Consider the following 16,894-nt stretch of genomic DNA (forward strand, 5'->3'; position numbering starts at 1 on the left):
GTATGGTTTTACAATACATTAATTATGAACATTGTCGTAAACCGTCTCAATGTAAATATGTTCAATTCAAATACATTTGGCGCTTTATCCAATGGAATTGTGATTCTGTCAATTCCACATTTATTTATACTTGTTCATACTATTACCAGCTGCAGACCTTTAGTCTATCTCCCCTGATCCCTGTTGGTTTGTGGGCTGCATTCATGCTGCACTGAGCTCTTTTGTATCGTGATTTAAGCCATCCCGTGCTTTAAATCTGGCGCTTCTCTCTCTGTTTAGTACCGCCACTCGCCACACCATTGGCCGGCGCTGGCGGCCAATCAGAGCCTCGCGTATCTGCGGGCGGGCGGCACGATCTAATTCACATGCAGGCGTCCGACCAATGGGAGGCGTGTTTACCCTGCCCCGAGACGCGAGGTACGCAGTTGCACCGGGAGATAAACCGCTGCTCGGAGATCCGAGCCACGATCCAGCTAGGCCGGAAGCCCGAGTCCCATCGCTCCCATAGACCGAACCAGCAGGCTACACTGCTCAGCCTCAGATGGGGATATTGTAGGATTTCACTCTGTGCCACATGGTTCACTTCAGGTTTTGATTTTAAATGGGCGTCGCACTTGTCCTTGCTCCTTCCCACCCTGTGTTTTGTGATCATATTATTTATTGTTATGCAAGGATTTAACATACCCGTAAGTAGTCATTTTATATATATATCTTTTTTTTTAAATGAATAAAATATTTTAAGGCCCGTGTGAGAGGGAAGACGCTGTATTCTAGTCCAAAATGTTCGATGTGACATTGTGCTCATTATTCACAGTGCAGTACTATAATTTACAAAATAACATAACAGGATGCGAGGTGTTTCCTACGTGGAATTAATCGATGATTTAATGCACTGGTCAGATAAACAATAATTAGATTATCTTAAATTGTTACCAGTATATTGTATCTTTGCTACTCATCTCATTTTGTTATTATTGTTAATTATGATTAGAGATTAATTCTCTTTTGGTGCTGGGAAATTTATTTAATTCAACTAGATATTGAACCATAGATTGACGACCTCTTTTGATGTTGTTTTGTTTTAAATTATCTTAGAAACGTACAAGCTATTTTTTGCGATTGGCCAATATGGAATACTTTTAAATATATTGTGTTAAAAAAATGGTCCACCATAGCCCCTTTGTCACCTATACCGTGGCATGTTGAAAGGAGGTTTTATCCGGGATTCAATGACCTCTATAGGGATATTTTTTTACCTCAAGAGGACCGGCGGTGTGTTCGTACCCAGCCTGGCCGGCTGAGGCACACTCGACGCCCGCCTGCTCTGGCGCGGAGCGCCGCCTATTTCTCACAGGGAGCCGACCTCTACGGCGTAATTTGATTTATTATCTGCGTTTACACTTTTGATTGAATTCCGTAAACGCAGTGGACAGCTGCGTAATGAATTGCACGAGGGGTGTCGATCATTTGAACGTTTTTTTTGTGTGTCTTTTAGCGTATATTGTGGGCGAGAGGGAATCCGCAAACCGGACCCGGGATGAAAGAAAAGCACCGCGTGCTTCATTTGTGCTTAAATTTGATTTGCAAATTTGATTTTTTTTTTTCTTTTTTAAAACACTAACACTGTCCTCACGGTGTCAGCGCTTTGTAGAATATTTTCGACTCCCGAGGATGTACGCAGACGAACGCAGTGGGCTGAAATGCAACAGCATGGCGAGGGGGAAGGTAATGGCTGACTGCAAAGCGCTCTCTCAGCGAGGAGACAAAGGCAGTCCTGCTGACTGGCGGCCATTCACCTTGGATCTCCGCACAGTCTCCAGACTGCCGATGTGTGCCACAGAAAGGCTTCTTCGACGTTTACCGGTCAAAGAACCCCGCATACACGCGCACACGTGGGCCCCGGAAGCCTCGTTTGGGGGGGCATTTTGGTCCCGGGGAAATTCGCGTGGAAAGGGTTGCATTGTTGTGGATGTGGCACTGAATCGAGAGCAGCAGTAAACTCGCTACGTGGAGAGATGATGGTGCTGAGGGTGAAATAGTTTGTGTGTAATATGCTACTCTTACACATTGTATAATTATTTTTAGGGGTAATAGACAGCATATTATTTTATTTGTGGTGCCATCATGCTTTTATTTTACTGGGTAGCCTACTCCCTGAAAGGCCCTCCATAAACCCTGAATGGGCATCGAATTGGGATTATTTTATGTAAAATTACGCAAATTGTCTAATTTATTGAGAAAATCCAGTCCTGTAAAATGCATTTATTTATTTGAATAATTTCAACCTACAAAATTAAGCTGCTTTGTACTTAATTATTCCCAACCATCACTTGGTCACACAAAAGGAGCTGTCACGTTTAGGTGTATGTTTTAAGGACGAAAACGTCTCTTTTAATGGTAAAATGTCATTTTTATTTATTTTCTCATACCCATCTCCAAAACACAATGTTATTTCTGTGGCGTGGCAGAGGATGTAGCCTATAATGTATTTACAACTCCATTTGATTACCTGACCTGAAACAGGTCAAAGCAGATGAAGACAGGGAGAGTGCACTTATTCACATGCCAACACACATACACGCGGGTACGCGCAAACGTGCACACCCACACGTGCACACACACCCACAGAGAGAGCCAATGTCTTTCAGAAGCTGATGCATCTCTGTTATGCAGCGGTATCAAATACTAATCTCATTTTTAACACGATTCTTTCTTTATGATTTGTTTTGAAACTTTATAAACTGACGGTACAGGTTCTTTCTTTCTATGGGTTGATGCACGATGCCTTTTTGCAATTGAGAAAAATGTGATTTATGATAAACAGGGATGTTTGGCGCTTTGCATATGGTGCAAATTATGTTGTAATTGCCGGATTTATGACACTTTAAAAAAAATGTGATGTCAATGTGGTGTAAAATGGGCAAACTGTGAGGTGCACTGAGAACTGCATGTTATGGAGGCGCAAACACGCCTGAATCAATCCGAGACAATAGGACGAGAAGGCTTCTGTTATTTTAAACGAGACAAACAGGACGACACGTATCCCCCTCTCACGTTGCTGTGAGGCGTTTGGGTGTCGCAGCGATCGTCATTTTGGTTTTATATATATATATATATATATATTTAAATGTATGCTATATTGCATGTTAATACGCGTTCCATGGTTTTTGGAGAGAGTGACAGCTGGCCACTGCTGACGTGGTATAGTTAAATGTTTGACAAAAAATATTGTAGGATAAGACCATTGTTGGAAAGAATATATCTTTATATACAGCCAAAATGTGTCAATCTGCCTGTTGTCTGTCTGCGGGACATGAGGCGCTCTTCTCCATACGATGCATATTAGGCCTATAGGCTATCACAGCAGGCTGATCAATAGAGCTGAACGCCAGCCAGGGCTCAGTGGGCTTTTGGACGCCTCTCTGGTCGTTTCTATCTGCGGGGACTTGTTATACAGCAGCGGTGTTGGGTAGAATGGGTGATTTCAGCTGTATGCAACACACGCCTTGATATGACAGAAGCGCATTACAGCAAAAAGAATCCCTGGGAGCGGTACTAATTATTTGTTTCGGGTTTTTTTGCATGGCACTGTCAGTATTTTTTTTTGTTTTTTTGCATCGTGGCGTCCCGTTTCTTCTTAAATAATGAATATTGCTGTGGATTTCTCCTTCGACAGAAAAGATGATCGGGGGCTCCGTTTTTGGCTGGCGAAGCCTGCGATCGACTGAATGCAACACATCCATCTGAAGGAAAGGATTATTATATGGGTTGCATTTGATTTTCCTGACCTGCCCTATCCGGATTTCGGATTATTCAACATTCTCCGGAATGGAAGGACGGGATTTCGCTGCCCCGGCGCACCTCCTATCAGAGCGGGGGACGCTGGTGCACCGAGCCGCCTCTCGGATCGCTCCCTCGGGCCACGGCTCTGTGCAGCACGGCGGTCACTTCACGCCGGGGAAATACTACCCGTCCCACATACCGATGGCTCCCCACTCAGGTCAGTCCAACATGCACGCAGGTTGTTGTCCCAGTGCAATATAGCAAGTAAAACATTTGTTTTGTTTTTATCAATATTTATCCACCGTTTAAAGCTGGCTGTGGTTCCAAATGCTCTCTTCGTGCTGCACTATAAAGCATGTGCATTTATCAATGTGAGTGATATGGGCTGTGTGCAGTGTAGCAAAGCAGATGTTTTTTTGTTTTTTTTTAACGAAACAGATGAATAGATATGGGCTTTCTGTTTAAAATAAATGCCTCATCAGGTGTGCCTGTTGACAGAGTTCCCCTATTCTGATATCAGCAAATAAATCAGATGGAATTGGATTAATGCCATCAGGAATCTGGATTAAACTGAATCAACATTTAGAGCCCAATTCGTCAGAGGTAACACGTACATTAAACAAATGGTTATTTGATAAGTTGGGTAAATTCCACGGTTTTTTGAAATGTCTTTTAAGATCTGTTTTAGTTTGTACATAGGAAGTTGGACAGAGCACACTGCCACTGGCTCTGGGCCGAAAGGTGAAAGGAGATTTCGTCACTTCACATTATATTGGTAAATGTCGCACCTGTGGATCCCTGAACCAAAAACAAAATAAACAGGGACATACCTAGAGCCAATAGCAAAGCAGAACAGGTCTCAATGTGTTTTCACTGTATTTTTGGGCATATGAGGACGAGGCATAGAACCCTCCCTCCATATTGGGGTTCAAAGTGTCAAAGTGCTAATGTGTGAATCAGGTTTAACCAGTAACTTGGATGTCTCGTGTTCAAATGTGCACCCTTTCAAACAAAAATAGGCAAAAACCCCAAACCTTGATGCTTGTGATGTTGCAATTTTTCAAAATATGGTATTTTTTGGATCAATACAAGCGCCGGCTCATGTGGTATTTAATTCTTTTAATATATAACAATCTTGTTCATTTTGAAAAGAAAAAAAAAAACTTAGAAGGGAATGGAATTGATCACAATATAATGTTATATTTTCACCAGGAATGTAAATGAAGAGAATGGTGGCATATTGATTGCATGAATCAGTTCACTTTTGAAACCACTTACCTTGACAAAAATGTTAATGTGGCTTTTAAAAAAACACATGTTTATTATGCAGTGAATCGTCACAAGTTATTTCCTCCAACCTATATAAGCTAAATGATTTGGCCTCATGTAGATTCATGTAGTTTTCGGGGTTCAATCACTACTGGCAATTTTTTTAGTATTCCATTGTATTTGTTTATTTGTTTTCCAACATCTTATTGAACCCCTCTACTTCATAAAGGGGTTCCAAATACGTATTTTTCAAATTACTCGTGTATATATCATAAAGATTCTGAATTCAATTGCAAAATCCTGCTAAACATCAGCTTTGATTAGGCATTCAGGAGGATTCATGGGCACAATTCATCGCTCACCATTCATGTTTTCTTTTGGCAGTACACACACACACACACACACACACACACACAAACACCCACACACAGAAAGAGAGCCTGCATGTATATATGTTTATTTATTTCTTATGCATGTTCTGAGAGCATGAAGGGTAATGCTGGCTACAGGGTACAGGTGCTCCCCAACCAGATTGTGTGTTTCTGTTGTATTATTGTGCCTCACCGACACAAAGACTGACCTTCTAAATGTCATCACTGTTCAATAAGCACCAAAGGTGGCTTATTGTTCTTCCCAGCCTCGTCGTCAGTAATAGATGGGCGTGGATGGAGTTGGGTCTATCTAATATATATCGTTGAGATCTGGAAAATGAATGACTTAATTCTGTGTTTTTCAGGTACTTTATTGAATCAACACGGAGAATCATTTGAGTTCAAATTATTTCTTTATCCCCCTCTGGGCAACGTTAGAATTATTTTGTGATTGTGCTCTGCTGATGTAGCTTCTTTGATTTATTATCTTAATAATATTTGAAAATGTCAAGCATATCATAACGCAAATAGATGGATGAGCCGTGAAGCATAATTCAAACGTATTTTAAGATGGTGATTCATCAAAACAGCACACAATGCAAATTTGACATGAGGATTTATTTATTTTTTTATCTTTTTCCTTCGTTAAGTCTAGATTTGATATGGTCAAAAATAAAATCAATCACAGAATTAAAATCTTTATGTGAATTCTAGTCTACCAGTCGAATCTCAGTCTAACCAAATAAACAACGTCACTATGTGAGAACTCTCGTGTTGTCCTTCAGACTGGTTCATCCTGACAGGGCAGGTCATTAGTGTCCCTTCAAGTGTCCCGTATGCTAGCAACATTAGCACAACTGAGCATGTTGTTTAGTGAGTGTGTTGGATCCCTTCAGTTTTCTCTCCACTTTCCCCCCCGGGGACTAACGTGCACGCTGGTTCACATGAATACTTTACAAAGAACATGAATTTTTCAGGGTTGATGTGAAAATGCATTCGGAGGCCTGATGTGGCTCCGTGAAAAAGGCTCCTCTGACTTTGCAGGGGTATTTGTTGTCAGAATATAGGAGGCGTAATCACTGAAGCGTGATAACTTGGAAATGGCAGAGATTCTGTCTCTGTGCATTTACCTCTGTCTATCTTAACCTATTACAAAGCAGTCATTTCTAATGCAGGTCAGGTGATCAATTTTATAGTTTGTGCTTGCACTGTGATCTGGGGATGTGACATAGGAGCGACTTCCTGTTGTGTTTGTTTGCTGATACACTAAGACAAAGACCTACAGACCCCATCTAACGGGGTTTAATCCATCCAGTCCTTTAACACGGGACGTTAAAATAGTGATTTCTGTCTATTCCTGGCTGGTAGTTGGAGACGGTCTTTACTTGGCCGTGAAGCCCTGGATTCAGATGTTGGATAGTGTCAAAGCAGGAGACACAGTGGAACTGTCTTTACTGCTGGCATTTATGGCCGGGGGCTCGTCTTTCAGCCATACTGTGGGGATCAGTGTGCTGCGGCTGAGGTGTGGCTGTGTGAAAGCAGCAGGGGTTCAGGGGCTGTTCATGGTTGAGCTCTGCTCCACACACCCCCCCATGCAACCGAAGGTCATATTTGTGTCATCGCGCCCGCTCGGCCTCCCCTTCCTTTGCATCTCTCCCGTCTCTCCCTTTCCCCAAGCTGCCCCCTCTGTCCTCCCCTCGGTTTCTCCCGCTTCTTTTCTTTCCAGCAGGAAGACCCTTGTGTCTGGGAAGCGGCGGTCTTCCTTCCACCTCGGTTTTAGCCACCTTCCCCTGCCCCCGGGCCATTGTTGCAGACCCCAGCTTTGTGTGTGTTTTTACGGCTGCTGTTAAAGATAAAAAACAGTCCCTTCCACCCTCTTTTATTGTTTTCTGGTAGGATGTCCCTGTCGTTCCCTTGGTTTTTATGTCCTCGCTGGCTATCGGAGACGCTTCCCCCCTTAAAGGTTAGCTATGCAGTCTGCCTGTTTTTTTTTTTTTTTTTCCAACAGGGAATAAATAACTTTACTGAGACTTTTATTGACCGTCTCATTGGTGGAATATCCCATGGGTCTGTGGTTGTTGAGAAGACGCTTCAAATACACAGGTGTTTGTTAGAGTTAGCAAAGGGTTGGTTACAACCAGGGTCTTTAAAAGAACAAACCTCACTGAGAGGGTCGCCCCTGAGAAGGGTGACTTCTTCTTCTCAACCTTGTAGCTCTTGTCTTGAGAACACTCGCAGTTTGGACGCTTTCCCCCTTTTAGATAGATAAGTTATGGAAGATAAGTTATTGGAAGATAATGTGCAATACAAACACACTGTAAATAGGCCTGGATGTGTAGTTCAGTGACAGGATGTGGGTGTCTGGACAGGGGCCATGTGACAAAGGCCTTGCACGCTCTCTCTCTCTCTCTCTCACTCTCTTTTGTCCCGGCTCTGGAAAGCCTTGGACTGTAGTCAGACTCGTTTGTGGATTGTTGTGAGATGACACGGTTCAGATGCGATGTCACAGCAGTTCCCATGAATGGTGGAGGTGTTACTTGGCATCCTACACCTGGCTGAAATAGCACCCAGCCCGGCGCTGCCGCCATCTGCCCCCTTCCCCTGACGCTCCCACTGGAAGCCATGTGACTTGCAAGACCAGTAAATTGCTTTGAAAGGCGAAGTCCCTCGCATATTTCCAAATACCTTTGGTTACACGGCTAATATTGCTATGTTTGAAAAGGAATGGAGCTTCAGTGTCACTCAAACTCTGCCTTTTGTTGTTGCCGTCACATCGTCACACCAGGTGTCCAATAACCAGTTGTCAACAATAAGTAACGGCAACTGGAATTCATTTCACCCAGTTCACATAAGTGATAAGATCGATGAGGGGTTTAATCAGTTTCTTTTCTTTGCATTTCATTTTCGGCTTATTAGAAAACCCGTCCATAGGAAAAAACACAGAATTAGATCTGGATTTTGCAAGAGTAATTTAGCTAGTGAGAGAGAGGCCGCCATGTGCGGTGCCCCTAAGACGGGGTCTTCAAACAGACCGCCAGCCACCCTACACCGCGTGGCATGGTGCCACAGAGCCCTCGCCTGGAGCAAGGGGCGTGTACCCAGGACAAACACAAAGGAGACCCACGGGCCAGAGTGACGGGCTGGGTAATACCTTCCTGTATTAGATTTCAGCGCTTTGGATTTCAAAAAAACTTCCCATTTATTTTTGCATTAAGAATCCAACAAGCCTTTGGAAGTATTTTGTTCACTTCCCATGACGAACACAAACGTACAACTCCCCCCCCCCCCCCAAAAAAAAAACCTAGCTGGACTGAAAATGTATTGTTGCAAGATTGAATAAACTGATACGTTTGCCCCAAAGTCAACCACTGCTGTTTAGTTTGTGATTCGGATCTGTTTAGCTCTCTTTCTCGTTCTTTCTGTCTCCCCCCTCTTTTTCTCCCTCCCCCTGCCAGTATCAGGCTGCCTCTCATCAGGCAGCCCCGGGCCCACCTCAGTGCACAGCCCTATTGCATGTGACAGCTGTTAGACATTATTAACGGCTCAAGCAGAAAATCCAGATTACTTGTTTTTTAATTTAAATTTTATTATCGTAATCGTCCAGTGAAAAGAACAAAAAAAAAAAAAAAAAAAAGAGGCCGTTGCCCTATTGTTGTTAGCAGATTTGTGGTCAGTGACAATAGTGTAGGAGTGTGTGTGTGGTTATGTTTGGGTGGCTGGCTGGCTAGTTTTTTTTTGTGTGTGTGTGTGTGTGTGTGTGTGTGCGTGCTAGGGTCTGTTCTCCCGACACCCCCCACTAGAGGCGAGGCACCCTGCGGTTGGCTGTTAGGCCCAGACAGGTGCATTGTTAACCCTCTAACGTCTGCGTCTGTCCCTTCTGGATCTGCAGGCGAGTTCTGCTGGCAGGATGTAACGCTCGTGAGGCATCTCGTGTAGCGGCCTGCGCTCATCACAGAAGGAGAGTTTTGAGAAATCTAAATTCTTCATCTGTCAAGTCCGGGTTTTGTAAAATTTACAAGCGGCTTGGTTTTCATTTGCTGCACTAACATGTTGGCACATTAAAAGGGAATCAGTAGAATGAATCACCAGTTAATTCCGGGCAGAACTTTCTTTTTGTGTGCCTTTGTTGTGTTTTCTGTAAAGGAAAACCGGCTTCCCCATTTCAAATAGGTGACTAGGATCCTCAAATTTGGAAGACAGGACGGGGAGCAGATAAACTTATGATTTTGGTGACTCTCGGTGGGGCATCGGCGCCAAGTGTCCTACAAAATATATGCTGAGATATGCCATTGAATATACATGCCTCTCAAGGATGTGTCAGCCCTTTTGTGGAAAAAAAACAACAACAAGGATAAGCATCAGGAATTCCATTTTAATAAGTCTCCTGGGACCGCCCAACCAGCTGCCTGGCGCTCAATCCAACGGGAACTTGTTGCAAACACTCTTTTTCATTTCCTTGTTTTACCTCCCCTGCATATAAGCTCCTCCTGACATTAATTAGCTAAACACGCTTCCTTCGGTTTCACTCATCAAATCACTTGTTTTACACCGCAAATGATTGATTACGTTCTCTCTCTGATAGACCATGTGTACACCGCACCCCTCTCCCCCCCCCCCCCCCCCCTCTCCCTCCTGTATTGATTGTCAACGCTATCTGACGTGGGTCCGTCCCCGCCCTGCGCCTCTTTGGCACATTGTCTTTGTCCCCCCCCCCCCCTCTGCCCGGTGTGACCACTAGGCTACACTGCATCCTCTCTCCCTCTCACGCAGCATTTGTCCTGAGGATATGGGGCAAATGACTGGCTCCTCGGCAACAGATGTGTGTTTGTCTGCTGGTGCTGCATGCATTAGCTTTCCCTGCTTGCCACGCACGCCTGGCCACTGACCTACCCTCTGGTGAATGTGGAGGAGGAGGAGGAGGGGGGGGGGGGGGGACTGAGAGACTTTGTGTCTGTGCACGAGAAAGAGACAGACAGAGTGACCGAGAGAAAGGGAGGAGAGCAACAGCACAGCACACCGTCACATGCTGTCACACAATTACTGGTGCATTGCGAGCGGACGCACACAAAGATGCAGGCGCACGCACAAACACTGGCACGTTGCACACACACACACACACACACTCTCACACACACATCTTGCTTCCCAGGAGGCCGTGGGGCCAGTGGGACAGAGCAAGCATGAGAGTCTGGTTCTTCTGTTTACATCTAATTATAGAAACGGGAGTATTTCTGCAACCACTGCTCCGGCTTTTTTTATTCTTACGAGAGAGGGCGAGAGAGAGAGAGAGAGAGAGAGAGGGAAAAAAACAAAGCTTTGACAGCCTTTTCTCACAATGGTGAACGGTTATCTCATCCCCTCAGCGCTGCTACAGTCTGCAGGCGCTCAGTACAGTACAACAGCAGGCAGAGGGGGAGGGGGAAGAGCGTCTTGTATCGTATTCTCCCATCCTCATGTAACATGAATGGGCAAATTTACAAGAAGCCGTCAAAGGCAAACAAGGCCATATATTTTCCCCATTAGCCCCGCTAATGCATTCAGTTCCCAGTAAGAAAAAAGAAAAAAAGAAAAAAAGGATAATTTCTTCACGCCCCCCCGGAGTCTCCCGCTTCGACCTGGTGGAAAGTGCTGTCCATCACGAGAGTCCAAACGAGAGGAAGAAAGGGTGTGTGTTGGGGATTAGCGTTGTATGAAATGTATTTGGTGTTAAAGACAGTAGTTAATCCTTACGTTACGACGGATGTCCAGCTGAGCGCCTGTGGCTCACGTGTCATCTTTGTTGGTCCCGCCTCTGTTTGCCAGGTGAGAGAGCCAGATCAGGGCGCAGTTCAAACCTGCGGGTCAGGGCCCCGACAGGTCGCAGCTTCTCCCCCCCCCCCCCCCCCCCCTGAGCACTAATACCCGCCAGGTGCCCCCCAACACACTCCCAAATACATAAACCACCCCATATTGACAACGTGTGCTTGAATGCACCCTACCTCACCCACCACCACCCGTAATGGCGGCTCCATTGTGGTGACGATGAGGAGGGGTGTTTAGCGGCACAGCCAGCGGGACCCTTGCTGGAGGGCTGGATGGGCTCTGATTAATAGCGAGGAATGCTTTGAAGTGACACCCAAGTGCACCAGCTCACGGGTTAATAGCAATACCATCAGCATAGGGTGTGCTCCCTCTTCCTGGGTCTTCATTAGCCCAGCGTTTCCAAGCCATCCTCCCCTCACACGCCCGCCTCATCTACAGAAAGAGAGCCTTTAGGATGCTCTCAGCCTTTTGCCGTTGTTTCATAATTTCACTGTCATTTCTCTCCGTCACACTGGTAAAATACATATTTGGTGGTACGGTTGCATGGTTGGGGACTATTTCCAGGATCCGTTTTGATCTCCCGTTCTGACGGATGAGCTACAGCTGTCTGTCTGTCTGTCTGTCTGTGTGTGTGTGTGTGTGTGTGTGTGTGTTTGTTTGAGAAGCAGAAACACGATTCAGGCTTGTGTCTGTCAGCAGTTGGAGTAAAGTAAACTATTAGCCGAGGGTGAAGGCAGTGTTTCCAGTGAAGAATAGACGCACTTCTAATTGCAGTGAGGTCGGGCTATGATTACATGTTGGCTAATGCACTGACAGACCTCTCACTTGGCTGCAGCTCAGAATGCTGCTGAAATGGCTGAATGCCTTTTGGTTACGCAGCGTAATGGGAGGGTGTGCTGACACACGTGTGTGTGTGTGTGTGTGTGTTTGCTATGTGTGTGTGAGGCTGTTGCCTGTCTGTCCCTGTGATTAGACTGGCCTTTATGAGTGGTTTCCTGTGCTCTTTGCATGTTTTTGTTGTGTTATGCATTTTGCTCACACACACCATTGTGAGGGTGCGTTGGTGTGTGTGTGTGTGTGTGTGTGTTTCTCTTTATTTGTAGCGGAGGCAACGTTTCCCTCCAAATCCACACTCAGCTGGGGCAACTGTCTGCGAACAGTACAGAAAAAGTGTGCTTTTCTGCACTTTGTGTGTGCGTGTGTGTGTGTATGTGTGTATGTATGTGTGTATGTATGCCCACGGGAAAGACTAATCAAAGGAGCTGTGTGGTGGAGAGATTGCATAAAAGGAGTGCGAGAAGAAGCGGAGTGGCAGGCCGCTGAGAGGGCGGCATGTGGGGGCGGATGGGTGGGGGCGGGGGCCTGATGCAGGTGCCTAATTCTACCTCCGCCCGGGGCTTTTCACATTCCATCCACCCCTGTCTGCTCGAGTTCTGCAAAGGGACTGGGCTGGTGGATGCAGCAGGGTCCACTTGCTTCCATTACAACGTTGATCAGCCGCTGCATCTGTGACAAGTAATCATGAGAATAACACACCAAAAAAAAAAAGTTTTTTTGTAAATCTGTTGCGTAACTAATCAGGCACGAATTTGAATGAGCTGTGTCAGCTCGTCGTTTAGATCACTCACTTCTTGCTCTTGGAACAGCTTGCTCTCAGGTGCGCAGACGCCCACATTCGCTGGAAGGTGCGTTTTATTCTTTTTTTTTCCGGTAAGTCCTCTAAATCACATCACATTCCCAGAATCTGGTTATGGCAGTTATGGGGGGGGGGGGTTGTATCTGCTCTTTCTTCATCAGGCCCTAAGGCCTGTGTTTTCTCTCTTTTAACTAGACAGAAGGAAAACAGGCAACATTGCGGTTTCTGTGGGGTTATGTGGCCAGAGAAACAGAGAGAGAGAGAGAGAGAGAGAGAGAGAGAGCATTTTGAACACAGAAACAGAAATGATGTTGTGCATCTCAGCTGATTACCGCCTGGTTTAGTCACGGGTCACAGAAAGGCCGACGCTCAGGGGATTTCACGAGGAAACCCATGCGAGGCATTTTCATCCAGGGGCCTTTTGGAGGTCAGCAGTGGGCCGGGGGTTGCTACGGATTGTGGAAGGACGTGGTTGTGCACATGTGGAATCGCGCGCCGTTAGGGAAACAAAACAGGACGCGTGTTCAGTTTATTTTTGGGGGGGGGGGGGAATGGAAGGTCTGTATACCGTCCCTGCTATACTGCGACGGACCGCTGAAGTATGGGGAGAAAAGTGGTCATCCTTGGTAACGGGGGCCTTGCCAGACATCTGTACACATGGAAATTGTACCACTGGAAAGGTGGAGGAAGAGTAAACTATGCAGGCGAGTCATACTGGGCAGATGTCTGTTGTTTTAGAGAAAGCTATGAATTAATGCGTTTTATTGTTATTTATTTATTCATTTTTTTTGGTGGGCTGGTGGTGTGTGTGTGTGTGTGTGTTTGTAAATGTGTGTATCCCCTTCTGAATGATCTCCTTTCAGAAATTTGAGCTGCTTTGAGGATCAATACTGAGACACTGTCTGCACAAGTATATACACACACATCCACACACACACACACACACTTTAAAGCCCTCTGTCTCATCTGTCAGTTGACAGAGTTTTCTCCCGACTCCGTGGCTTCTCTTTCCAGCCAAACAGATGGTGAACATTCAAAATGAAAGCACCTCCTAAGTCCTCTTGGATCTCCATCAATTCGTCCCTCTGTGGGACCGTCCTGCGCAATACTCAAGTTATTCGGGGCGGGGACGAAACCTCCCTCATTCCCCACCGAGGGCGCAGTCGCTGCCTTCCGTCCCTCCACAAGCCCCGCGTATGTCCACGCCAACGGCGGCGCTTTTTAACCACCCCGAGGTGCCAATATCCCAACTTTCGTCATCCGTCCGCCCTGCTCACCTGCGTCACCAGCCGTAGGCCCCCCCCGCCCTGTGTGTTCTGATGCGAGGGAATGAGTGGGGTTTGTTTCATTATGCGTGTATGGGACCCTTTAACGGGGCTGGTTTGAAGGTTGCGTTGCTTTGAAGCCCGCCGCCACTCCTAAACCGAACGTGACTTTATGAGACGCGTTTCTCTGCAGGCCGCGCCACAACTAGATTGGGGGATAGCCGTGGGGGGGGGGGGGGGGGGGGGGGCATTTCAGCAAACACCATCTGGGAGACCGTGTGCGTTCTCGCCTGTGTGATTGTCCACATATGTTCGTGCAGGTCTGTTCTTGCGTGCTTGTGGAGGAGAGGCGGGTGGTAAGCGCTGGCTGTGAAGGGGGGAAAAAAAATGGAGACTTTTTGAGGGAGGCCTCAGTCTGCCCCTGCCTTGATTTATGAGCTTGTGAAGGAAATCTCCCATTTGTCACTTTTCATTTATTTTTTCCACATCATCGTTTCTCTCTCTCTCTCTCTCGATGGTATTCAGCTTTACCCCAAACTTCCACTGCAGAGAAGGATTCACAACGGGACGGACTTTGTATCTGGTTAAAGCCATCTTGAGTGGGTATTTGCAGATGCTAGTCATTAGTCAGTGTCTTTAAATAATTCAAAGCACTATGATGCGGTCGCCATTGTACTGTGGTTTGATTAAAAAAAAAACGTCCCGACTCCGACTGTCCCCCACACTCATCTTACACAGATATGGTGCTATAGCGGGGAGAAAATCCCTCCACACACACACATGTAAACACCTGGCAAAGTACTCCAAACGGCTTCTGTGCTACTTCTGCAAAGTAGGCGTTTCCAAGGACCGCAGTTCGCCATTAAGACTCACACAGACGCACAAGGTAAAAACACCTTGTCGATGCTGGTAACAACAATTATGTCTGAACGTTTCTGGCCACAGGGACACACAGGTTTGCTGCTATTACCTTCTGGTCTGTACATTACCGCACTGGGGTTCCCAGTCAGGTCAGCTGCAGTCTGGAGACTTAATGTGTGTGCGTGAATGTGCACTCATCGTGTGTTTATGTGCCAGTGTGCACCTTACTCACACAGATGGGAGCTATAAATCTGCCTCACCCTACTGAGGACTCAGCATGGACAGTTAGGGGAGGGGGGGGGGGGGGGGGGGGCTTCACTCTCTTTTGAAGCAGGGGAGGAGAGGGTATAGGGTTAGAGGGGAAGAGAGATAAATGAGGGAGGGGGCTTAATGAGAGCCCTGGCTCACATGATTACGGTACAGGCTGATACAAATCAGGATCTTTCTCAGAGAAGTCAATTAAGCACCCCCCCCCCCCTCCCTCCCCCTGTTCCATAATTATGCAAGGTTTGCTCCACTAGCTCTTTACTGATAGGGCTGCTCAGCTCAGCTCAATATGCAGACTCATGCTGCCTGTGTCTGCAAGTGCTGGTGTGTATGGTGCATTTGTCAACCCTCTTGTAGTCACAGGGTTTTTAAAAACCATTAGTTATTCCAAACCTCCTCCTTTTTCTTCTCACCTGACAAGCTGAGGAGAAAGAGATGAGGGTAGTCAGTACAAGGCCAAACCAGGAGGGGGGCTCCAGCCCAGGAGGCCTCCGGTCATCATTGCCGTTAGAGGCCAGATGATGGCTGAACTCTGTGGTCAGAGTGAATGAGCAGGGTTGCATTATGTCAACAGGACTGGTCGGCTCCTTCACAGGACCCAGTGTTGACATAACTGTGCTCTTATCTAAGGAGCGCAAAGCCAAGCCTAAAGCACTGGGCCAGAACAAATACAGTAAGTTAGAAACCACACACACACACACACACACGCGCTCTCAGACTGGCTGTGAGGGAATTTGTCGCCTGGCTCTACTAGCGAAGCCTGCTGTTGAACACCGCATTCATATGGCATAAAACAATCCGTATAGAACAGGCCGGTACAGCAGACGTGTAATCAAGTCGGGCTACCCGACCGCCTTCATGAGAGCTCACGAAAATAACAGTTCAGGCTCTCGGTAATCCGGGCGAAGGACCTGGGCTCTGTTGGTGCCGCTCAACCCGCTGAAAACAGAAGGGCCTCTCTGACCGTGATGAGGCCAGCCCTGTCGCCCAGCACTTTGTGGAACTTGCGTCCGCGGCTATGTCACGTGCACGTGCGTGCGTCAAGCCGAGCAGAGGGAAAGAAAAGGGAGTATTGAATAAAAGATTGCGCTGGTTTGCCTTTCAAACCGTTGTTTAAGTACATGTGTCCAATTTGCTATTTTTCTGTGTCAAAACATTTCAGTAGAGCCTCTTCCCCTTCACTTCCTCGCATCACCCTAATAACTCTTCTTTATTCTCCTTCCCTGTCCACCCCCGCCTCTCCCTTCCTCTCCGTTATGGCCCTTGCACGGTCTACTCTGAGCTTGGCTCACACGGGCCGTCGTGATAACCTGCTGAAAGCTGCTGCTCTCCTGTGGATACGAGGACACCCAGCTGGGGTTTCTCTGTGCTACCTCTCACTTGCACTTCTTCCCTTTAACTGATACGTTTTATGGCCTACAGAGCAAAGTGTATATTAAAGAAAAGAAAACATGGGCACTCATAGGCACCATGTTTAAATGCTGGTCACTCTGGGATGGAGGGTTTTTATTTGAGACCAAAACACTGCCGGTACTCCTATTGAGAAACTATATGATTTTTATTTCCATCCTGCTAACATGTACTGTATACAAAAGGGCCTTTTCCGGGGGTGTGTATCTGCGTGTGCTTGAGGATGAGCT

At 46.4% G+C, this 16,894-nt stretch overlaps 1 protein-coding gene across 7 annotated transcripts in view; it reads left to right on the forward strand.

The window, feature by feature from the left end:
- The first annotated feature begins 410 nt into the window (after positions 1 to 410).
- The window catches only part of LOC119219856 (BAH and coiled-coil domain-containing protein 1), a 56,209-nt gene continuing 39,725 nt past the window's right edge, over positions 411 to 16,894 (forward strand). For all 7 annotated transcript variants that reach the window (XM_037475297.2, XM_037475301.2, XM_037475299.2 and 4 more), the window contains exons 1-2: positions 411 to 686; positions 3,677 to 4,000. In XM_037475297.2, coding sequence (XP_037331194.2) covers positions 3,829 to 4,000 — 172 coding nt within the window. In that variant the 5' untranslated portion in view covers positions 411 to 686; positions 3,677 to 3,828. The remainder of the gene's footprint in view (positions 687 to 3,676; positions 4,001 to 16,894) is intronic.

Source organism: Pungitius pungitius, chromosome 12 (genome assembly GCF_949316345.1).
Source record: "Pungitius pungitius chromosome 12, fPunPun2.1, whole genome shotgun sequence".
Classification (NCBI taxonomy): Eukaryota; Metazoa; Chordata; class Actinopteri; order Perciformes; family Gasterosteidae; genus Pungitius; species Pungitius pungitius.